This window comes from Eschscholzia californica, unplaced genomic scaffold (assembly GCF_041429995.1).
Source record: "Eschscholzia californica isolate CP2 unplaced genomic scaffold, dmEscCali1.0.p SCAF_5, whole genome shotgun sequence".
NCBI lineage: Eukaryota > Viridiplantae > Streptophyta > Magnoliopsida > Ranunculales > Papaveraceae > Eschscholzia > Eschscholzia californica.
Genome location: NW_028238472.1, coordinates 3,142,015 through 3,166,602, shown reverse-complemented (window position 1 = coordinate 3,166,602; position 24,588 = coordinate 3,142,015). Strand labels below are relative to the sequence as shown.

Below are 24,588 nucleotides of genomic sequence, written 5' to 3'. Positions count from 1 at the left end.
TTGGATACCCTGATAAATCCAAAGGGTATAGATTTTATTGTCCTAACCATACAACTCGAATTGTTGAAACTGGCAATGCTAGATTCCTGGAGGATTTTGAGACTAGTGGGAGTCCTGAACCACGAAATGTGGTTATTCAAGAAGTAAGGGTAGCAGTTCCTATTCCCTTACACTCTGAAAAGATTGTTGTTCCTATTGGGAGTCATCACACTGATGATGTTGAACAACAAATGACTGACCCACAACCTCATAATCCATTAGAGCTACGCAGGTCTCAGAGAATAAGAAAGCCTGCTATCTCGCCTGATTATTTGGTGTACCTTCAGGAATCTGAATACGACATTGGAACGAGTAAAGAAGACCCAGTTTCATTTTCACAAGCAATTGAAAGTGATGATTCTTCTAAGTGGATTGATGCAATAAATGAAGAGTTGAAATCAATGAAACAGAACAAAGTTTGGGATCTAGTTCAATTGCCTGAAGGGTGTAAGAAAATCGGGTGTAAATGGTCTTTAAGACTAAACTCGACTCTAAGGGCAAAATTGAACGATATAAGACCAGACTTGTTGCAAAGGGTTTCACTCAGAAAGAGGGCATCGATTATCATGATACATTTTCGCCTGTATCTAGAAAGGACTCTTTTAGAATCATTATGGCTTTGGTGGCTCATTATGATCTAGAGCTTCATCAAATGTATGTGAAAACAGCTTTTCTGAATGGGAGTTTAGATGAAGAGGTCTACATGGAGCAGCCAGAAGGCTACTCAGAAGCAGGGATGGAACATATGGTGTGTAAACTTAATAAATCAATATATGGACTTAAGCAAGCCTCCCGACAATGGTTTCTTAAGTTTAATGATACCATTACAGCTTTCGGATTTAAAGAAAACATTGTTGACCAATGTATATACCAGAAGGCTAGTGGGAGTAAGTTTATATATTTGATTTTGTACGTGGATGATATTCTTCTTGCCACTAATGATCTTGGTTTATTATATGACACCAAGAAATTTCTCTCTATGAACTTTGAAATGAAAGACATGGATGAGGCAAACTTTGTTATCGGAATTGAAATTTTCCGAGATCGCAAACAAGGTTTATTAGGATTGTCTCAGAAGAAGTATATCGAAAGAGTTCTAGAGAGATTTGGCATGAAAGAGTGTTCACCAATCGAAACACCAATAATGAAAGGGGATAAGTTCAATCTCATGCAATGCCCAGAAAATGATCTTGAAAAGAAAGGAATGGGAAATATTCCTTATGCCTCTGCCGTAGGGAGCCTTATGTATGCTCAGATTTGTACCCGTCCTGATATTAGCTTTATAGTGGGTATGCTTGGACGTTACCAAAGTAACCCAGGAATGGCTCACTGGAAAGCTGCAAAGAGGGTGATGCGGTACTTGCAAGGAACCAAAGATTATAAGCTTATTTTCAGAAGAACTGATAATCTGGAAGTAAAGGGTTACTCAGACTCTGATTTTGCTGGATGTGCTGATAGCAGAAATTCTACTTCAGGATATGTGTTTCTTTTAGCAGGTGGAGCCATATCTTGGAGAAGCATTAAGCAAAGCATATATGCGTCGTGCACGATGGAGGCTGAGTTCGTGGCATGTTATGAAGCCACGATTCATGCTTTATGGCTGCGAAATTTTATCGCAGGGCTTGGAACCGTCGACTCTATAGACAAGCCGTTGAGAATTTATTGTGATAACAACGCCGCAGTATACTTCTCTAAGAATGATAAGTATTCGAGCTCAAGGGGAAGCAAACACCTCGAACTCAAATATCTTATCGTTAAAGAGGAGGTTCGGAAACATACAGTGATTATAGAACATGTTAGTATTATGCTTATGGTAGCCGATCCATTAACTAAGGGTTTGAACACTAAGACATTTAAGGAACATGTTGCAACAATGGGTCTTAGTAATCCTTATAATGATATGGATTGAATAAGCATAAAGTTTCTATAAACACTTTTGAGATCTCGTGATACTATGTTTCTATATTCTTGTTTACTCATATATGCACATAATTGAAAATGAGTTGAAAAGCAACAAGAATAATCTTAGCAAGATAGAAATTGTCTTGATAAGATTTCTAGCTGAATTGAAGCAAATCTAGTTATGTATACATATTTGTAACTATACTCCTAATGATGATCATGATAGGTGGGTTGTTGTGTTGTGGTACATGGAAGGAAACGTGTCGTTTTAAGACGTGCAACCGTCATGACTCGCATTAGCAACTTTCTTATTGATGATATTATGATGTACTAGATATGGATTGAGATGTTTGTTAAAAATGCGCACATGTCTGTTTTCTTAGTCTTAAGCCCTTAATCGAGTCTTTCGAAAAACCAATTTTATTAAAAAAAAAAGTAAATCTATTTTGTTTTGCCTTAGATTGTATGGGCCAAGTGGGAGAATGTAAGATGGGCTTACACATTTTAAGTGTGCTCTATGCAAAATAGAGCAAGTACAAGGTCCATACCTAAATGTCCCATACAATCAAGGCCCATAAAGGAGTGGGCTTAAGAAAACTCAATCCAAGATAATCTATAAGCTTGAGAGGACACTTGTCTTGTGTCTACACCTAATGGCTTGTTGTTTGACACATAAGAAGACACTTGTCTTGTGTCTACACCTAATGGCTTGTTGGTTGACACATAAGAGGACACTTGTCTTGTGTCTACACCAAATGGCTTGTTGTTTGACACATAAGAGGACACTTGTCTTGTGTCTACACCAAGTGGTTTCTTGTTTGACACATTAAGGGACACTTGCCACCCATGTAGCTTCTTATACAAACTCTATGATGGATTAGAGACTTGTATAAATAGAGATGGAGTTTAGAGAAAGAAGGCTAGGGACTCTTGCTCTAGAAAGTCTAGTTCTTGTCCATCACTTAGAGAGCTAGAGAAAAGAGTCTTCTTCATCTCTACTTACTTTACTCCATTTCATATAGAAGCAAGAAGGTTAAAGATTGAAAGAAGATAAGAAAGTTGAAGATAAAGATTAAATAAACCATCTACTACAATGGAGAAAGGTACATATATTTTTATCTTGATTTTCTTTATTCCTACTCATGTATCTTGTAACAAGCATGAGATTCAAAGATCAAGGGATTAGTGTTTCTATTGGTTGGTGTGATGAAACCAACATGAAAGAATCTAACAGAAACAACAATTAGCTTTGGCATCCATGATTTTCCACTCTGAAATTTCAAGACTAATCAGTTTAGTTTCTTCATCGATCAAATCAATAAGATGAAAAATAATCATTTGAAGATCAATAGATCAGATCATAAACTACAAATTAGATGTTTAAATGGATTGATTTACCGGAAGTTCTTGAGAGGAGATGAATCGATCGAGGTAATTAACGGCAAGATAAGGTAAAGACGGATCATCAAAGTTACGAGAAAACTGAAAATATGAAAAAAATCTTTAGTTAGAAAACATGAATTTCACTCTGATAGAAGAAATTTGAGTCGGTTCTTGGTTTACCTGTAGAATTGAAGAGATTGATACTTAACGAATAGTACTGATATCAAGATCATTAGTTTTCAATCTTTGAATGAAGTTTTCTTTAGGCATGTGATCTGATTCAGATGAGAAAAGAGATTGAGTCATCTCCGATTGGTTGTCTGTGAAACTAGTTAATGGATATTCAAGATCGTCTGCAATTTTCTCATCTTCTTCAACTGGAAAGAATTCAGAAGAAAGTTTGATCAGAGAAGTTGAATCGGAAGCCATTCTAGAGCGAGAGAGCTTAGAGAGAGAGAGAGAGAGAATTTAGAGAGAGAGAGAAAGAGAGAGAGAGAGAGAGTTGTTTGTTTAACTGTAACTGAAAGAAGCTTTCAAGTTCACAATTCGCAGCTAGCAATGGTCTTTCTCTCTCCCTCTTGCCTTTTTATAAGGAAGCAATATTTGACTCGGAAAACTGACTAAAATCTGAATCTTTCACAAATTCTGATTTTGATTGAATTTGTGTCAGACTATTCAGGTATAGACTATACTGATCCAGACGGTGAGAGGAGTAGAAGAATACATCCCCTGAGATAGTAAGATATATCTTTTCGGTCTCAACAAATTTACACATCTTTCCCGATCACACCATAAATGAAAGAAGTAAGGCTTGTCAATTTCTTAAATTTTAGCCAACAACAAGGTAGTAAGTGCATCTACCCCGCAATACAGAAGAAACAGTTGTCGAGATTTTTGTTTCGGTGAGCTTTAAGCCATTTATTTTCGTCGGACTTTAAGTCATTTAATTTTGTCGGGCTTTAGGCCCGTATTCAGTAGTTATCGTGCTTATCACATCGTATCGATGTATCAATGCCCTTTGTAACGACTGTCGTAGTCAATGTTATAAAGAAGAAAACCCAAAATTTTAGTAGCTCATGTAAAGTTTCCGAAATTGAAGTGGTTCTGATCACAATCCTAACAAAATCTCGACCGGATTGTGTGGTCAGACAATATATTTAGAGAGAGAAAATAAAATTCATTCTCAGTATACATTTGTATAATCACAACATTCTCTAAATTTGAGGTTGTTAATATTTGCATTTCCTTACTAAATTTAAGGTATAAGATCAAGAGATTAATTAAGGATAAACAAAGTAATTAATCCTCTAATAAGATAATCTTCCACTTTTAGCTGTTGAGAATGAGATTAACCGTTAAGTTGTATATTGCTTTTTATATTACTTTTTTAATCGACGGTGGTTACTTTCAGTTATAAGGACCACCACCAACCAACTGAATTTCTCCTCTTTCATCTCTTTTTACATTAAACCGAAATTGCCCCCTAAGGCCCAAGCTGATGTTTCTAGCGTCAGAGATCAGGCCCATGTGAACCAACCGAAACCTAACATAATATCCAGGTGACTCCTTGTTTAGCGTCAAAAGACTGTTACTTTGTATATTATGTTGTTTTGTTTTTACTGTAAATAATTTATCGTTTCAAAGTAATTATGTTTCTATATTACCTTATACATATATTTCATTGGTTAGAGCAACTCCAACGTATGTGTTTGGACTTTCAATTTTGGGAGTCTCATAATTTTTCCAACTCCAATGTCGGGCTCCCACATCTAAATTATGTGTGTGATATACGTGTGCGGTTTTTTTTATTTCAATTTTCAATTATATACTATTAATTTCAAATATAAAATTAAAATTTGATATTATTCTAGTGAGATAGAGAATTTTAAAAGATTAAAAAAATAGCGAAAGAATTGAAAAAGACAAGATTTAAAACAATAATTTTTCTTTTTTACAAATATATTAGAAAATAAATAAATACAAAGCAAAAAAGATTGGTGGATCCACCCAATTGTGAGAGTTTGAGGAACTCCCCAACGGTCAGTTTTGAGACTGGGAACCCCCCAACCCAAGCTCCCGGGTTGGAGCTCGAAAGGGCTGGGTTGGGGCTCGCAAATTCGAATTTGAGAGTTCCAACCATGAACCTTGAAATTGCTCTTAGGTCGACATGTGTTAGAAGTATGATCCCACGATAAATATAGTTGAATTTTAAGCACGTTCTTGAAAGAATTTAAATTAGATGGTTATCGTGTTTATCACATCTTTGATTTATTAATGTCATCGTATTGACTATCATAGATCGTAGTCAATTTCTAAAATAAAAGAGAGTACAAATACTAGCATTACTCCATGTTGGACTATACTTTTAAAACATCTCTCACACACTCTAACAAATTCGATCCAAGTTTCTTTTGGGACTTTGTTTCGAGCACAATCGTAGTTAGAGAAGCCTCGCGATTGAACTGATATTTATACCTAACACACATGTTGTCGTGAGACTTGCATGACATATTACGAGAAATAATTTATTACTAAATAATATGGGAAGTAAAAATTGCTTATAAATCTCGCTTTTCAAATTTCAATATGTTGTGTGTTTTTTTTTCTTATTGTATGAATGAGACTCCTGTGACTCGAATAGATTGAAATCAATCCAAATGAGGCATTCGACATCACAACTAAAATGAAAACATACGTTTTGAAAACCGATTCAAATCCATTCAAGTTACCAAAGGAAATTAAACGAGGTTGGGTTCTGGATTGCTAGGGCTCATCATATACGTGAATTTATGATGTAGACAAATGATGGATGATTCTACAAAAGTAGATCTCCGCTGACCCAAATAGGAATCAACCGTCTGTCAAGAGTGAAAACGTTCATCAAGAAAGAGGGCGAAAGAGTTGGCTTGAAATGGAAACCCTTGATTTTGTGTATGTTTGGAATTGGCTGACTCTTCTGGTATTAGTCTATTATGTATCACTAAAGTAAGAATACGAATCCTCCAATATATAGCACGTATGGTAGAGGTTGAAGAACGTAATGTTTGTTGTTAATAGGTCTCACGTAACACATTCAACACAAACGGTGGTCGTGCCGGAGTGGTTATCGGGCATGACTAGAAATCATGTGGGCTTTGCCCGCGCAGGTTCGAATCCTGCCGACCACGTTTTTTGTTTTTTTTCTTTTTTTCTCTTCTGTTAATTTTGTTAGTATTTCAGAATAAACATGTCAACTACCGAACTACGATTAGCATAAATCGATCTTTTACAATTTTTCTCAATTGACCATTTTTTCTGGTTGGTCTATATGACGTCAAGATATTCACTTTTGTAACTGTGTTGAAATATTGAGACACTCTTATTTACATATCAGGGTAAAAATACATTTCCTAATTGTATTGAAAGATTGAAATCTGTCCTGTGAAAAAACAAAAAAAATGTTAATTGGTTATGTGATTTTCTGTATCCAAACTGAACTCCATATATTCACTTTTTTCTCGATCTTCTTTGCCATTTTCACCTTAAAACACAAACACAATAAAAGTGAAACGTGAGAAAAGTATTAGTAACTGAAGCAAGCCAAGAACAAGTGAAAACACAGTGAATGAAAGCAAAATACAACTCTCTCTTCCATCTAGTACTGTCAACTAGGCAGGTCTTCTAGGGACGACCCGAATCTAGCATGGACAGCCTTAAGACAAGCTAGAGTGCCAGACCCACCAACTATGGTAGAAGCCGGAGTAGTGTCAAATAGAAGGGTTTCCCGACCCGGATAGACTATAGACAGGCCTGGTCCGGCCACATACTGACATACGAGACCCATGTTTGGCTGCTCTGTCCAGACTGCAACTCGATCGAGTTTTGGCCCGGCACGGTACGCTCGGGCATGTTTAAAGAACAGGGGAGGCAAATGAAGAAGTCTAACTAGATAATAGAACAGTAGTTTGGGAATGAATATTCAAATGAGATTCAAATACTGAATTGACCTGAAATCATACCTGATGATCCTGGAAAAATGTGGTTTCTCTTGGGTTATTGAGATTTGTGTCAATTATCATCTCTTTCAGGTTCCACCATTGTTGAATCATCTTCAAAGACTGAGTCATTAATAGTTGTTGTTGTGTTCTCCTCATCTTGATTAAGATCAAGCTGATCAACCAGTGGGATTAATGATAAAGTACTACTATCTGATACTGATACTGATTCTGATTTGGTGTTATTCATCAGAATTGAATTCATTATTTCACGGCAAGCAACTAGTCTATTCTGCTCAAATCAAAAACACCATTAACAAATCAAAACAGAGAAATTGAAAAATTAAGAAAATTAAGAGAGAAAGAGATTGTTTATTGAGTTGTTAAATATACCGAATTGATAAAGATAGAAGATGTAATTTCATCTCTAAAAGTAGAGAATTTAGAAGGATGTTGTTCTTCAAAAACAATAAGAATTGCTGAAGCTGCAATTATCGATGGCTTAAACTCTAAAAGATCGATTTCTGTTAAATAGAGACAAAAAAAAATTCAACAATTAGGTTTCACTATCTTTATCTCCAATAGAAAACCTAAAAAATCATACTCTTCTGGGTTTTTTTTACCTGTTTGAGTTTTGAAGATAATCTCAGCCGTACGACCTCTAAGTGGATATGTTAATGCCGAATCATTAAGTTTGGACAAAGAAATGTAGTAGCACAGGAATGAGAAAGGCGTTATTGGACGCGTACGGCATTTTAATCTTCCAAGAATTAGAGTCTCCATTTTCTTTATGATTTTCACTTCGTAGTGGACGCCAAATCTCTGTAATTTTCATCTTTTAAGAGACAGAGAGAGAGAGAGAGAGAGAGAGAGAAAAAGAGAGATTATGATTAGTTTGATTACCTCAAGATCAGTATGCTTGAATTGTGGTAACTGCACTTTAGCAGCAAGAGAAATGCAAGAACCAGCAGTTACCTTTGGAAACCATGGTTTTCCACTCTGAAATTTCAACAAGATGGGAAATAAACAAAGATGGGAAATAAACAAAGATGAAAATATGACGTTTAATGGATTGATTTTTACCGGAATTTTTTGAACGGAGATGAATCTATCAAGGTAATTTATAGCATAATAAGGTACAAATACATCAAAGTTACGACAAAACTGCAAAAAAGGTATATGAAAAAAATCTTGAGTTAGAAAACAAGAAATGAATGTTGAGTGGGTTCTTGATTTTTACCTACCTCTTGAATTGAAGAGAGAGATTCTTGACGAATAGTATTGATATCAAGATCATTAGTTTTCAATCTTTGAGTGTAGTTTTCTTTAGGCATGTCAACTGATTCATATGTGAAAAGAAATTGAGTCATATCTGACTGGTAGTTAGTGAAGCTAGTTATTGGATATTCAAGATCGTCAGGAATTTTCTTCTCTTCTTCATCTGGAGAGAATTCAGAAGAAGTTTTATCCGATTGGGAAGCCATTCTAGAGAGAGAGAGGGTTTAAAGAGAGGGTTTACTGTAACTGAAAGAAGAAGACTCCAAGTTGTTCACAATTCGCGTCTTCCTCTCTCCCTCATTGCCTTTTTATAGGGAAGCAATATCTGCCTCGATAATGGACTAAAATCTGAATCAGACTTGAGGTCTCTAAACTTTTTTTTTTTTTGTTTAAAAGATACTCCGTAATTGCATTAAAGAATAAAGTAACTTACAATACAAAATCTACAAATCAAAATTACATAATTGCATAAAATATCTTCGCTTCAGTAAATGCTCTTCATTTCGTGGCTTGTAAATTCGACAATTCACCTTGAAAATGATAATGTGTCTCATGTAAAGAAAACTTCCTTTTTGTCTCCCTCTACGACTGAACGAAATATTTTAGGGTTTAGGTCGTCTTTGTTTCACTAAAGGATTTTCGATTGGGTTGAGTGAAAAAGACAACAAATTTCGGTCGGCTGGACTGAAATTGGTCTATTTTTTCACCCGCTCTGGACGAAATTTGTTCAACTTTTTAGTGGTTCTGGATGAAAATTTTCACTATTTTCATTCATGAATTTTTATTTATGCTAAACGGAACTTCTTCAAAAAAATTACTGTGATCAGTGTTAAAACCCAAAAAATCTATGGAGAAATCATGCGATAACAAGAGGTAGGAACCCTTCTATGGAGATGATTGTTGCGTTAGACATCTAAGATTTAGGGTTTCCATCTCTATATCTCTCTTTGATCGAACATCTATATCTCTCCCTTTGATCGAACAAGATCTATCTCTCTCTTCAATCGAACACCATCGATCATAATTTTAGGGGGTGCTCTCTCTCTTTGATCGAACAAAATTTTAAGGATTTCTCACTCTTTAACCGAACCGAGTTTTAGGTGAGGGACCAACGTTTAACTTTGAAATATTTTAGAAAATAATGTTTATCTCTCCCTATACTAAAAAGAGGATTCCTCCTATCGAATGCACTGTCTTTATTAAACATTGTTTTTCCTATACCAAAGACCAAGTAATTGCATTTCTTGCTAAATTAAAGGTCACGAGGTTAGTTAAGGATAAACCAAGTAATTAACAGTATAATAAAATAATCTTCTACTTTTAGCAGTTAAGAATTGGCGGTTAAGTTTGGTTTTGCTTTTAGTATTAGTATTTGGATTGACGGTTACTTTCAGTTATAGGGACCACCACTTCTCTCTTTCTCTCTATAGAATTAGCATAAATTGGTCTTTTACAATTGTTTTCTATTTTTTCTGGTTGGTCTATATGAAATCTATTTAAGTATCACAGTAAGAATTTGCTAACTGGATCAAGATTGAGAGTTCGAGACACTTTTATTTACATTATTATCAGGGTAAAAATGCATTTCCTAATTGTACTGAAAGATGGAAATCTCTCCTGCCAAAAAAAAAATGAAACTTAATTCTGTGATTTTTAGTATCCAAAATGAACTCCATATATTCACTTTTCTTTCGATCTTCATTGTCATATGACATCCATTAAAGTTCCAGCCATTTTCACCCTAAAACACACACAAAAATGAGAAAAGAGTTAGTAACTCAAACAAGCCAAGAACAAGTAAAGAACAATGGAAAGCAAAATACAACTTCCATTTTCATTTATTACTTCTCTCTCTCTCTCTGTTTATCTCCAAACATGCATTGAAAATCATGGGAAGAAACAGTGTTTCCATCTAGTGGTGTGTGTCAACTAGGCTCAGCCTACCCGGATCTGTTCGGGACCGTCTTAAGATGTACCAGGCCTGACACAGGGCCTATACCAAGCACACCAATCATGTGAAAAAAAAACATTGTTTCCATCTAGTAGTGTGTCAACTAGGCAGGTCTTCCTGAGACGATACGAATCTATGGAAGATGCCGGGGGCGCATTCGAGGCCCATGCTGGGCTGCTATCTCCAGACTGCAACTCCATCGAGTTTGAGCCTGGCCCGATACACTCGGGCCTGTTTAAAGAACAGGGGAGGAGGCAAATGGAGATGTCATACTAGATAATAAAACATTAGTTTGGAAATGAATATTGAAATGAGATTCAGATACTGAATTGACCTGAAGTTCTATTATTTCTGTTGATCCTGGAAGATGTCTTTCTCTTGGGCTATTGGGTTATTATCATCTCTATCAGCAGGTTCCACCATTGTTGAATCATCTGAGGGAGCTGAAATAACAACTTGTTACTATTATACAATTTGTTTATATCTATACAGTAGTATAATATTAGTATCTTTTTAATCTTAATTTGTTTACCTTGAGAGACTGAGTCATTACTACTACTTGTTGTTGTCTTCTTCTCATTTTGATCAAGATCAAGCTGATTAACCATTAATGATAAAGTACTATCTGATACTGATACTGATCTGTTGTTATGGATCAGAAGTGCATTCATCATATCACAGCATTCATCTAATCTATCCTGCTCAAATCAAAACACCATTAACAAATCAAAACAGAGAAATTGAAAAATCAAGAAATTAAGAGAGAAAGAGATTGTTTTTTGAGTTGTTAAATATACCGTATTGATAAAGATGGAAGATGTAATTTCATCTCTAAAACTAGAGAATTTAGAAGGATGTTGTTCTTCAAAAACAATAAGGATTGCTGAAGCTGCAATTATCGAAGGCTTAAACCCTAAAAGATTGATTTCTGTGGAGTAGATAAAAAAATTTCTATCAACAATTAGGTTTTACTCTTATCTCCAATAGAAAACCTAAAAACAATCATATTCTGTTTACCGGTTTGAAGTTTGAAGATAATCTCAGCCGTACGACCTCTAAGAGTATATTTTAATGCCGGATCATCAAGTTTGGCCAAAGCAATGAAGAAACTCAGGAATGAGAAAGGCGTTATTGGACGCATAAGCTCTTTTAGGGCTCCAATAATCAGACATTCCACTTGTTTTACGTTTTTTCCATCGAAGACGAATCCAATATTCTGTAATTTTCATCATCAATTAACATTTAAGAGAGAGAAGAGAAAGAGAAATTAGATTATGCAGTATATCTGTTTGATGAATTTCCTCATCGAACTTATTACCTGAAGATTCTCATGATTGAAGTTAAGAAACGTCGAAGCAGCAAGAGAAAAGCAAGAAGTAGCAAATAGGTTTGTCATCCATGACTTTCCAGTCTGAAATTTCAAGATTTAACCATCGATCAAATCAACAACAAGATGATGAAAATAAACATGAAAGATCACTAGATCAGATCATCATAAACTTCAAAATTTGACGTTTAATAAATTGATTTACCAGAAAATTTTGAGCGGAGAGGAATCTATCTAGGTAGTTTACCGCAAAATAAGCTATAAACACATCAAACTGAGTAGAAAGCTGAAAATATGAACCAAAATCTGTTAGAAAACATGAGATTTCATTCTGATACATGAAATTTGAGTCGGTTCTTGATTTACCTGTTGAATTGAAGAGATTGATTCTTGACGAATAGTATTGAGATCATGCTCATTAGTTTTCAATTTCTCAATGTAGTTTTCTTTAAACATGAAATCTGATTCAGATGAGAAAAGAAATTGAGTCATATCCGACGAATAGTCAGTGAAGCTAGTTATTGGATATTCAAGATCGTCTGGAATTTTCTTATCATCGTCATCTGGAGAGAATTCAGAAGAAGGTTTGATCAGAGAAGTTTTCTCGGATTCGGAAGCCATTGTGATTGTAGAGAGTTTAGAGCGAGAAAGAGTTTAGAGCGAGAAAGAGTTTAGAGCGAGAAAGAGTTTAGAGCGAGAAAGAGAGAGAGAGAGTTTAGAGAGAGAAAGAGAGAGTTGTCTGTTTAACTGTAACAGAAAGACGACTCCAAGTTTAGACTAGTCTTTCTCTCTCCCTCTTGCCTTTTTATAGGGAATCAATATCCAACTTGAAAAATTGAGTAAAAATCTGAATCGGATTCGAGGTCTCTAAACTCTTATATGTTATATATGTTTGATTTGGGTCAAATTTTAATTTTTTGTTCGCCTTGAGTCCGAAAATTCAAATATAGACTATACAAATTCAGAGATCGTCAATAAGATATATCTTTTCATTATGAAGAAATTTACACATCTTCGATCGACCACTGTCTTGGCTGAATTCCACCGATTGGTATATGTGGGCATGTGGCCTACTAGCCTATTAAGAGAGAGAAAGTTAAATTCGTGCTCTTTATATCGTGTTTAGTCCCACACTCTGTCCGAGATTTAGGTTGATGGCTGCGACATGTATGGAAGAACTATCTAACAATACGTGGATACCTCTCTCAGGTTGCAACGGCAAATGCAATGACTACATACACTTGTAGTTTCTTATTTCTTACCAGAAAAATAAACAATCCTGAAATTATGGCCTACCGCTCTCCCGGGTGAAATCCGACCGGGTTTCTTATGTCTTACTAGAAAAATACAACTCTGATATTATGCCCGGCTACTCTCCGAGTGAATTCCGACCCGGTGAGGTGGTCAGGCATAGGAACATTTCCTTACCAAATTAGAAGACCTTGAACTCGTCAAGTATATAAAGTTACTTTTATGTTATTGATCTCAACCAAAAATCCAATGTCAACAAACTGAACTAGCACTTTGTTTATGACTACAATCAAAACATTCTCTAAATATAAGGGTGTAAATATTTCCATTTCTGGCTAAATTAAAGGTAAAAGATCAAGAGGTTAATTAAGGATACCCCAAGTAATTAATTAACCGTCTAATAAGATTATCTTCTACTTTTAGCAGTTAAGAATTAACGGTTAAGTTTGGTTTTACTTTCAGTTATAAGGACCACCACCAATCAATTAAACTTCTCCTCTCTCTCTCTCTCTCTCTCTCTCTCTCTCTATATATATATATATATATGTAAATGTTCATGGATCTTCTAATTAAATCCAAACTATTCAAAAAATAAAATAAAATTCAAAAAAAAATAAAATCTTTCTTAAAAGTTCAACAAAATTTAAATGAGGAGAAATTTTTTTGCTATTTCAATTTTGGAGAATGAACTTTGTCTTTTGCTTGCCTTACCACCAAAGAAAAACAAACTACCTTTCTCACATCACACTCCAATTTATTCATATAAAATCCCATTTTCAAGAAACGAAAATGAAATATTTGCAGGTTTTACTTGAAGATCTCTCTCTATCATGACATTTCGTCGTTTCCCCCGCAACTTGTATGCATTTTCTCCTATTTAAAACCCATTAAATTTGAATTTTGGTCTTTATATTTCTTGCATATATTTGTTGATTTTAATCCCAATTTTTGTAAATAAAATTGTTTAATTTTTTTTAATTTTTTTAAGCCTTGATAGGCCTTTAACTCAAGGTTTTTTTGTTTTAAATCTTTAATGATTAGAATGGCTTATTTGTTTATTTGAAACACAATGCTTAATTTAACAAAGTGTTTTAGGGTTCAAAAACAAATTTATAATCAAACCCGAATTAGTTTGTCATTAAGAAAATTTCATCATGAAGTGATTCAAGTTACATGGGAAAAACCTGATTTAGGTTGGACTAAACTAAATTTTGATGGCTCGGTCGGATATAAAAATGGGTTGGGAAGCATTGGTGGAGTTTTAAGGAACCATAAAGCGGAATTCATACTTGGGTATTCAGAATCAATTGGAAAAACAACGAGCACCATAGCGGAATTAACTGCGCTTCAACGCGGAATTGATTTGATACTAAGAAATGGGTGGAATAGTAATGTATGGTTTGAGGGAGATGAAGAAACATTGTTTGATATGATTGAAAATCGGGTTCGGGTTGGATCAAAAGAAATTCAAAAACAAGTTGAAGATGTTAAGTTGATATTAAAAGAATTGAAGAATTACAAGATGAGTCATATTTATAGACAAGGTAATAAAGCTGCAGATAAGTTTGCAAAAATGGGGCATAAATTGGATAAACCTTGTATTTGGCATTGTTCTCCTCCCAATGAAGTTTTAGGTATTGTTCGAGATGATGCTAAAGGTAGGATCAATGAACGTAGAAGAAAAATATCATGAAGTAATCTAGTTTTAAATGTATATATATATTGTTGTTCGATATATTTTCATTTTGTGTCTAGAAGTACGAGGATTCGAAGATAGCTTATGATTATCTCGATTCGGAAGTCTTGGTTTTGTTTTGTACTTCGTGTTGTATATTATGGTGATTTGTTTATACTGTAAATAATTTATGAATCTCGCTTCAAAAATTCAACACGTTGGGTAGTTTTTTTTTCCTCATTGTATGAATCAGAATTCGTGTGACTAAAATCAACCCAAATGAGGCATTCAAACATCACAAGAAAAATAAAAACTACCTTTTCGGGATAAAGAGAAAAGGAAAAATTATATTCTTTCTGGGCTTGAATTCTTACCTTTTTCTTATGCAAAGGGGAAAGGGGCAACCAACATAGGAGTCTAGCTTGCTACCACTGGTGGCAGGCGGGCGAAGGGTCAAAAGGACACGTAGCCGGGGGCGAGTCACAAAATCCAATAGTTCCATTTTCTTTCTTGTTCATATATCCGAGTCTATTCAAGTCTCTGAGTTACATTTCAAATCTCACTTAGAATAAAAAAAAGAGGTGATAGATCAAGATCAATTTTGATGACCAACATAAACTTTGGTACTAAAAGGTTCCAAATATGTTATTGGTAGAAGGTATTGTAATTGTCTGAAAGGAAAAACACATACAAAACCTGTACTAGAGAATCATATCCAAAAATCTATCCTAATATCAGATTCAGAAAGAACACCAGAATTCTAAAATGACTGTTTTGGTACAGAGACTTCAAAATGTATGTACATTTTTTGTACACTCCTAACTTGGCACAACTTGAGCCGTTAGATTGAATTACTCATGAGAGATCTTTGGTTTTTATAATTCGGTTTTGAGAGTATGTGTATCTATTTTTTTGAGAGTATGCATATCTATTATAAATGCAATATAAAATAGTCCTCCATATATTGTCTAGAAAAATAGTCCAAAAAGGTGCCGGAATAGGTATACGCCAAACTAGTGTACTCGACACTCACATGGTCACGTATCAGTACCAGAGTGATCTGCGTACTAGATAACATTGAGATGAATTAGGAGAATACTTGCTTGGAATAGACTTGGCTTATCCCCTAAATACCTATATATGAAGAAAGACGATATATATAGAGATAGAGAGACAAGATGAGTGATGAATGAACAAGTCATAAAACAAAACAAAGCCAAAATCTTGTTCTAATGGCAGAAGAGAAGGAAGCAAAACATCATTGAGTGCAGCGTTGATGAAGTCTTCTCCTCATTCGTTGTTCAGAATCTAGTCGGTGTAAATTCTCTTGCAGATGATTTCGTTAGCGCTGCATTCAATCATGTTTTTCAATCTTTTCATCAATCACTTGGTAGTCATGGGAACAATCAGAAAGATCTTTAAGTACAGGTTCTGTTTTCTATTTTCCATCCTCATCAATTTTCTATTGTTCTTTTCATTCTCTGTTCTATTTTAACTTCTTTTTTTCTCGTTTCTTTGATCTTTTCTAAGTTCACCAGAATTCTAGCATCAGCCGACACTCTAAGTATAATGAAGCTAAGCAGTTGAGGGCAGAATAGCCTCAGGGACTGGCCTTGGACAGGGGCCAGTCCCTGATACTTCAATAATCGAAGCTTCACTAACGACAACTAATTCGTAACAAACATCACATCTGCTTGTTCAGTTGATTGTGCATCTACTCGGAAAATCAAGAGGTCACTGATTCGATGCTGAATTCCATGCTTAGCAATGTTAAGCACTTTGGTAGACTATTATGTTGTGACATTGAAGTACCAAATGATTAGAAATGAACTTTGTTTTACAAAATAGATAAAAACGATTCGGTAATTACATTTTACAGACAACCAAAAACAAGAAAATATCACCAATAATCTCTGCAACTACAAGCTCCATCTTTAAAATGATGAAACCGAGTTCGATCTCTAACAATTATTTCTCTGTTGTAAATTTTAGATATCAATTTCGTAACTTCATGACAATCATAACAAACTCTTAAATTCTTCACTATTCGAATCGAAATCCCATCTTCAGTACTAATCAATCCAAAAGCAATAGCTAATTTCTCACTGTGTTTAGCTAAAGCATCTTCTTTATCTTCTTCATCAATATCAAGCAAAACTTCTGTTTTCTTACAAACATAACCTTCTAAACTCAAAAGCTTCTCAATTTCTTCCCATTTCGCAAGTATTTCTCTTATTTGTGGATGCGATTTATCACCCACAATGAATTCATGCAGTTTTCCTCGAATCTCGATCGAACTACACCCAGCGATCTTTTTCGCTCCTTTGATTTCCATTAACTTTCTTGCTTTTCTTGCTTCTTCTAACCTACCCGAAGCAGAGTAAATATTCGATAATAGTACATAAACACCACCATTTTCGGGTTCTAATTGAATCAAGTTCTTAACAACGTACTCTGCTAATTCGATATCATGATAGAATCTGCATCCTGCCATTAATGCACCCCAAATGAGTGCATCGGCTTCCATTGGCATAGTTTCAATCATAGTTTTCGCTTCGTTAAGCAACCCATTACGCGCAAAAAGATCAACCATACACCCATAATGCTCAATCTTAGGTCTAATTCTATAAACACTAGTCATTGAATCGAAAATTCTTCGACCTTGATCGATTAAACCAGAATGAGTACAAGCACAAAGAACTCCTATAAAAGCAATATCATCAGGAGCGATTCCTTTTTTTTCCATGTCGAAAAACAAATCAAGAGCTTCAATACCTCTTCCATGCATTGCTAACCCTTTAATCATAGTAGTCCAAACCAATAAATTCTTCTCTTTCATCCCATTAAAAACCTCAAAAGCTAAATCAACTTCCCCACATTTAGCATACATATCGATCAAAGATGTACCTAAAAAAACACTAATTTCAATTTGATTAGCTTTTAAGTACCCATGAACCCATTTCCCTTGTTCAAGTGAACCTAAATGAGCACAAGCCGAAAGAACACTAACTAAAGTAATCTCACTAAACTTAATCAACTCAACTTGCATTCTTGAAAAAACACTCAAAGCATCTTTAGAAAACCCATTTTGTACATACCCAGAAATCAAAGCACTCCAAGAAATTGAATTTCTTTCAGGCATTTCATCGAACAGCTTTCGAGCATTACCCATTTCATTAATTCTTGCATAACCACTAATCATAGAGTTCCAAGAAACAATATCTAATTCGTCCCCATTATCAAACAAGTTTCTAGCATCTTGGGTATGAGAATTGATGGAGTAGAAATGGATTAGAGAATTATTAACATAGAGATAAGAATCTAAACCGAATTTAATGGCTTGGCCATGAATTGAACGACCTTGAGGGAAAGAGGGAACTTGGGTACAAGCTTTGAGGAGAAGAGGGAAGGTGTAGATATCAGGAAGAAGGTCTGATTTGAGGATTTGGGTATAAATGGGGATGGAATTTAAGGGGGTGGGAGTTAAGGAATGAGTTTTAATCATGGTGTTGAAGAAGAAGATGTTTGGGTGGTGGAGTTGAGAAAAGAGGGTAGAAGTGTAGTGGAGATCATGGGAGGAGGAGGAGGTGGTGGCAGCGGAGGTGAAGAGGCGGCCGAGAAGGCGGGAGTCGAATTGGAGAAGTCCGGTGGTGGTTAAGTGAGCATGGAGTTGGCGAACTTGATTCAAGTTTGTACATTTTTTTATGAGATGGTGGAAATGGGTGGTGGCGGTAATGGTGGCGCTGGTCATTATTCATGACGGGAGGAAATGAGAATAATGGACTAGCGAGGACGTGTTGAGGGATGATGCCGATTGATATCAAGTCAAATCCAGATCCAATATTATGAACCAGATAAGATCTCAGCTGTTACGATCCTCTAATTTTATGTATTCTGGATTTCTAAGTATCCTTCGTCAGTGACCTTAATTATTTGGCAAATACCATATGAATTGATCGACAATATTTTTAACTATAATAAAATTCTAATATTAGTGGAGGTATAGATAAAATAAATTGGGTTTTTTTTTGTTAAGAAATAAATTGGGTTAAAACAACGAAAAACTCTTGTTCTCTCTGTAAAAATGACTAATTTTTGCACTCTAAAATTGGTCTTCTTCCTCTCGGTTTGTTCCGTTGATTGTTTGGAAAATTACTTGCTATTTTTCTAAAGCAAATCCAGATACACAAAGAGAGCTTATAAATGAGATGTGGTAAGAGAAAACAAACATATAATAAGACTAACAAAATTACATGAAAAAAATTAAAAAATAAAATAAGGCAAATAAAGTTTCTAAACAAAGTGAAGTTGTTTCTTCCACTACTGCGCTAGTGTAAAAGGGCATTGAGATTACTAACGGACAAAAGACTTTCGAAAAAAGTAGTAGAAAAACTATGAGGACATAGTTGTGGAACTGAGGAAGGGATTCCACTTACATCAATTTCTGTCCAACTATCCTTCTTCCAGTTGTAACAATAAAGAGACACAAATCTCTCCTCCTTAATACCCCAAACAACTGATGATACGAAAATCTTATCATCTGATCCTACATAAGTGTTGAACTTAACAGAATAATTTTTGTCCGTATGGAAAGGCAATGTGATAGTACTCACTTCACACCATCTTCCATTCTTCTTACGAGGACTAGCATAGCTAAATTTGCTCTCATCCCTCTTGTCTTTGTAATCATTATCTTCGTATATGTACATCTTGAACGTAAATTTGCTCAAAAAAAGTAGCATAGCTAAATTTCCATCCACTTCAAGTAACTTAATAATTCCGCCAACATATTTACATGGTTGACCCTCAGACTGATGAATAATGAAATCAGGGACATCGATTGTTCTAAATTTTTCACTTCCTACATCAAATGCGAGTAAACATATAGTAGGCCATCCATGTTTTGGCCCCCAAAGACAAATACGGCAAAAGGTCCAGTAAATAACACCATTCGCATAAACAGAATCATCCCATTGTCCTCGGCGAGGGACATCTTTGATCCTCCTCCATCTATTATTATTGTTGTTAATATTAGTATTACCTTGGCCTCCAATGGTCAATACTTCACAAATTGTATGTCGGGATAAATTGTACGTCCACAAATTCCACACAAGTACTAATTTGTATTCATTAGTGGCAGGATCAAAACCAAATCCGTTGAGGGAATAAGCACGCTTAGATTTATCCTCTACTTCAAATGTTGATTGAAACCAAGGTGATTCTTGTCCAGTACTAATATGACGTATACGAGCACCAGGATTCTTATAATCACCAATGAGACATATTAAGCCGTTTAGAGGTTTTGTAATGGCATTGTAAGAAGTAGAGTGTATCTCACTTACTGTGTCAACTACTAGTTTCAGTTTTTTCGTGTCGCGGCCAATGGGGAAGACACATACTGGTTCTTTTTCTTCATCTTCAAACAAGAGGTCAGCTGTAATGTGGAATTCGATATATGGCCAAGGGTCAAAATCTGTGGTATAGTAAAAATTGTATAGGGCTTCTTTCTGTGCCTTGGTGTGTGGTAGAGGAACGACAATAAACATACGAGGATGACGCCTTGTTTTGGAACGGGTGAGGTGTAAATCAATGAAGTATTGATCTTCTTGAATTAAAGAAGACCAATTCTTGCAAACAGTCTTAAAACGAACAAGAGATTTCACATGGAGTCTGGTTAGTATCTCAACTACTAACCAATCATCATAACCATTACTACTAGTAGTAACTCCTGCTTTCATCATCCTATCTAATTCCAAGAAATCAAAATATAATATAATAATATTAAAATCAATTGAATAAAACCCTAATAATAATAGATTAAATTTGAGAACAATACAACTGACTCACCTTTTCTCAAACAACTCACGGGAGTTCTTGTCCGGCGGCGACCAGGAAGAGGAGTAGAATATTATAGAGAGAATTTGTTTGTGTGGGGGTGATTGAGTGGGAATTTGGGAGGGTTATATTATATTATTAGGGTTTATATCTTTTCCATCTTCCTAAAACTAACTTGACCGACATAAGAGATATGAAGTCACTACTTTTTTTTTTCTGAAAATTTATGACGTCACTACGTGGGAAACTGGTTAGGTGAGTTAGTTATTCTTGGTGGGGAAGTGTATAGATAGGGGGCACCAACTACATTTACTATTGCCACCTCACACAACCTAAAGACCCATTTTTTTTCTTTCTATAAAAATAACCATTTTTTTCCCTCTACCATCAGCCAAAGCCTTCTTTTCCTTGTTTCTTGTCGCCTTCTTGCTCTCGGTTTGGTCCGTTGTCTGTTTGACTCTCGACTCCCCACATTATTTTGGAATAAGAACGAAAAATTACTTACTTGCGATTTTTCTAAACCATTTTCGAATAACAAACTATGTGATAAAGCAAATCGAGAGAGAGAGAGACAGTTCAACAGTTCAACGTATAATGGAATGGCGGTAATAAGGAAATATATCCATAAAACTACTAAGTTACATGAAAAAGATGCAAACATAAGCTAAAAAGAAGGCAAATTAAGTACTAGGGGAAAGCAAATAAAATTTCTAGATAAAGTGAGGTTGATTCTTCTGCTACGACCGTGGTGTCGTGTAAGATTATTAAGAGACAAAAGACTCTCAAAAAAGTTGTAGAAAAGCTACTAGAGCATAATTGTGGAACTGAGGATGGGATCCCACTCACATCAACCTTTGTCCAATTACCCTTCTTCCAATTGTAACAGTAAATAGACAAACAGTTTTTCTCTGTCTTCAGGCCCGAACACATAATGTTACCAAAATCCTCTCATGTGATCCTACGAAAGTATGATAATGTTACCAGAATGATTCTACCAAAATATTGGCATTCCGGATACTCTTTTAACCATCACCATTTGTTTGGGTAATTTGTTTTTGTCAAAACTTTCTTTGAAGTTAGCTTTTGGCACTTCGAATACTTTTCTTTTCTGATAAGATCTTTTTGTACTTTTGTTCTTTTGCAAATTCGAGATTGACTTTTTCTTTATGCTAAAATCCATCCAATCTCCAGTAGAGTTATTTACGTCTTCATATTACCTTTATATCCTCTTCACCATTCATATTTATGTATATTTTCTAACAATATTATTTTAAATTACTTTCATATGTCTTCTTCCTCCGTTTCTTTATTTTGTACGAAATATGGATTATGGAGATTTTTTTTCAAGATAAAATGTCTTCTTATTCCTTTAACATATAATTGGTACTTATTGGTTTTTGTGTAAATTAATTGCCCATACTAATTATTTGTAATTAGATTGTAGTCAAATCAACTCACGTTTAGTGGTAATCTAATTCGATGAGTCATGAGTGTTGCCATCACACATAGAGATCACTTGTTTCCAAACTTATAACTCGTTTTGGTAGAGTTTCGTAATGAAGCTCGACAATTTGTCATTTGGGATGGTATTCGTTTTTTACTATTTAATATAATTAAATGTGCTCCCACGATGAAGAATTTCTGGGTCCGCCACTGACTAGACGTTCCATTATTGATATCCTCCTCCTTGTCTTTGTAAACATGACCTTTGTATATGAACGTGCAATTATTCAGTTTAACCACCATCGCTAAATTCCCATCCACTTCAAATAACTTAAAAATTCTCCTAAATATTTTATCGGACTTGGTAAAAGCACCCCAAGAGTTACCAAGAATGCAATCAGGGATTGTGATTGTTCTGAACTTCTCACTTCCTACATCAAACACCACTAAGCATACAGAACGGTAACTAGCTCTTGATGCCCACCGGTCGAGAGAACAATTGTTCCAGTAAGTAACACCATTCACATGAACAGAATCACTAATAAGATGATATGGCGGAACCTCTTCAATTCTTCTCCATCTATTGCTATTTGGTTGGCGCCCAATGGTCAAAACCTCACAATAGAATATAGGTCATTTGACATCATGCTCCACACAATACCAATTTGTGTTCATTAGTGGCACGATCAAACCCAATTTCGTAGTTTTGTGAACTAACATTATGCCATTATGGTCCAGCTTGAAGGAAGGGAAATGTTTTACAAGTCTTTCTTTTCCTAGTAGCAATGATGATGGAAACCAAGGTGATATTTCTCCTGTGCTAATATTGCATACACGAGTAGCATATTCTCTATAGCAGTCGATGAGACAGATTAAGCCGTTTAGAGGTTTTGTCATGATATCATAAGAAGACGAGTCTATCTCCCTAACTTTGTCAACCACTAGTTTCATTTTTGTGTCACGGCCAGTGGGCGACTACCACCATTATTGTTGTATACTTGTTCTTCTTCTTCTTCAAACAAGAGGTCACCTGGGATGTTTATGGCCAAGGGTCGAAATATGTGCCTCCTTGCATTCGCATTCGCCATTCTTCTTGTTCCTTTGTGCGTTGTAGAGGAACGACGAGGTGTAAATCAATGAAGTTTTGATCTTTTGAACTAAAGAACACCATCTCTTACAAACAGTCTTAAAACGAACAAGGGATTTCACAAGGAGTCATCTAAAGAAATGCTTCTTGAACACATAGGCTGTAAGCGAGAAATATGTATAATATAAGCAAATCGAACTTAGGAAAATGAACAAGTTGTGCTTCTAGAAGATCTCATGAAGAAATAAAAAAAGAAAAATTGAATGATCTTATGGTTAACATGGTAAATTTGAGAGGCGACAGAGCTAATTCTTATACAAAACCAGAGCAAGAAAAATTGAGGTAGACCAGTTCTATCTGACTGGTCTTGAGTGCTAGGTTTTCTGGTCGAATCTACCAGCCAGTTAGGGCAACCCATGACACCAAGCACAATCTCTCCTTCCACTACTAGATACAAACCCACCTGAAAATTGGGATACTATTAGAAAAGAAACCAAGAAATAGAGAGTGATAAATAGAACTAGTTTGTCTTTTCGGAATACACCTTTGAAGTTCATACATTTTGGGACCTGCCCTTGCACAAAACTTGTCCTAAACTGCGGAATTTTTTCAGATATAGATGTTCGTACGAGTTTTCGACAAGATAGGACCTAGTAACTCTAATATATGGTTCCTATAGAAGTTGCACTTTCAATTTTCATACAAACGTACCACATACAAAGGCTCTACATTATAAGTAGGAAAAGAATCAGAAGAAGATAAGTAGGGCATACCACATACAATGCTTCACTACCTTTCAGAATCCCTTTTGTGCCATCGATCGGATCAAGTATTTGCAACAATTATATTTTTATATACTATATTCAGAAAAATGCAGTGACTTTAGTAGTAATGGTAGAGGTAAATCGTCCAAAAATTTCATCGATAAATAAAACTCTATCACTTACTCACCCAGTATGTAGCAGGTTTAGCTCCAAAGACAAAAGCATCCTTTCCTCCTCTATCAATAGCTTTCAAGACATTATCCCTAGTTAATGGTTTATCTCCCAAACTCGCTTTATCTGTTACAGCACTAACAATGGAGTCCACTAAAGAATTTGATGTCAAGAACGACGAGTCTTCTTCGGCAACCAATGGAATTGAAGGAAACAAGCTATTAAGTTCTGCCAACAATAAGCACCCAATGATCAATTTTTGTGGGCAATTTGGAACTCTCGGAACTCAGCTATCTTTTCCGACAAGCCGGGGTCGGTGGAAGACATAATTTATTCAGCTAAGTGTTTTGTCTATCACTGGAGCCGAAACAATCCGAAGGTTAAATTTAGATCGTTTTCGGACATAGTGGGGAATTGGGGGGCTTTCATTTCTTCGATGTAATATGTTTTGATTTTTCTTCTTCTTCTTTCGTCGTTTTGTTTTTTCTTTTTCTTTTCGGCCTTTTCG

General features: G+C 35.3%; 2 protein-coding genes, 1 non-coding gene and 2 pseudogenes across 4 annotated transcripts; 2 read left to right on the top strand and 3 right to left on the bottom strand.

Annotated features, from left to right (window-relative positions):
* Window positions 1–1,243: 1,243 nt before the first annotated feature.
* LOC147536284 (secreted RxLR effector protein 161 pseudogene) lies at window positions 1,244–1,948 on the top strand (annotated as a pseudogene).
* A 4,461-nt stretch (window positions 1,949–6,409) lies between these two features.
* Window positions 6,410–6,491, top strand: TRNAS-AGA (transfer RNA serine (anticodon AGA)). The gene has a single exon. It is a non-coding gene; the product is annotated as a tRNA-Ser (tRNA).
* Window positions 6,492–7,371: 880 nt separating this feature from the next.
* Window positions 7,372–12,633, bottom strand: LOC147536282 (uncharacterized). Its single transcript, XM_086640261.1, has 13 exons — window positions 12,221–12,633; window positions 12,060–12,140; window positions 11,846–11,938; window positions 11,545–11,743; window positions 11,325–11,455; window positions 11,060–11,225; window positions 10,875–10,970; window positions 8,543–8,739; window positions 8,382–8,462; window positions 8,202–8,297; window positions 7,922–8,084; window positions 7,692–7,822; window positions 7,372–7,590 (listed from the first exon to the last, which is right to left on the bottom strand). Exons 1-13 carry the CDS (start codon window positions 12,473–12,475, stop codon window positions 7,372–7,374), a joined length of 1,908 nt encoding a protein of 635 aa, XP_086496387.1. The 5' UTR covers window positions 12,476–12,633.
* A 3,963-nt stretch (window positions 12,634–16,596) lies between these two features.
* Window positions 16,597–18,667, bottom strand: LOC147536281 (pentatricopeptide repeat-containing protein At5g66520 pseudogene; annotated as a pseudogene). The gene has a single exon (XR_015225560.1). The product of XR_015225560.1 is annotated as a pentatricopeptide repeat-containing protein At5g66520 pseudogene (transcript).
* Window positions 18,668–18,996: 329 nt separating this feature from the next.
* On the bottom strand, window positions 18,997–20,721 carry LOC147536280 (putative F-box protein At1g32420). The gene is made up of 2 exons (XM_086641589.1): window positions 20,628–20,721; window positions 18,997–20,526 (listed from the first exon to the last, which is right to left on the bottom strand). The coding sequence occupies exon 2, from the start codon at window positions 20,519–20,521 to the stop codon at window positions 19,109–19,111; it is 1,413 nt and encodes a 470-aa protein (XP_086497715.1). The 5' UTR covers window positions 20,522–20,526; window positions 20,628–20,721; the 3' UTR covers window positions 18,997–19,108.
* Between the last annotated feature and the right edge of the window lie 3,867 nt (window positions 20,722–24,588).

What these genes read in the sequence shown, in the direction of transcription:
- LOC147536282 (XM_086640261.1), bottom strand. Translation starts at nt 12,475, where the DNA reads ATGGCTTCCGAATCCGAGAAAACTTCTCTGATCAAACCTTCTTCTGAA. An exon ending in CAATCTCTTCAATTCAACAG is followed by an intron (nt 12,141 to 12,220) that starts GTAAATCAAGAA and finishes TCATATTTTCAG; the next exon opens with CTTTCTACTCAGTTTGATGT. An exon ending in TATCTTCAAACTTCAAACCG is followed by an intron (nt 11,456 to 11,544) that starts GTAAACAGAATA and finishes TCTACTCCACAG; the next exon opens with AAATCAATCTTTTAGGGTTT.
- LOC147536280 (XM_086641589.1), bottom strand. Translation starts at nt 20,521, where the DNA reads ATGATGAAAGCAGGAGTTACTACTAGTAGTAATGGTTATGATGATTGG.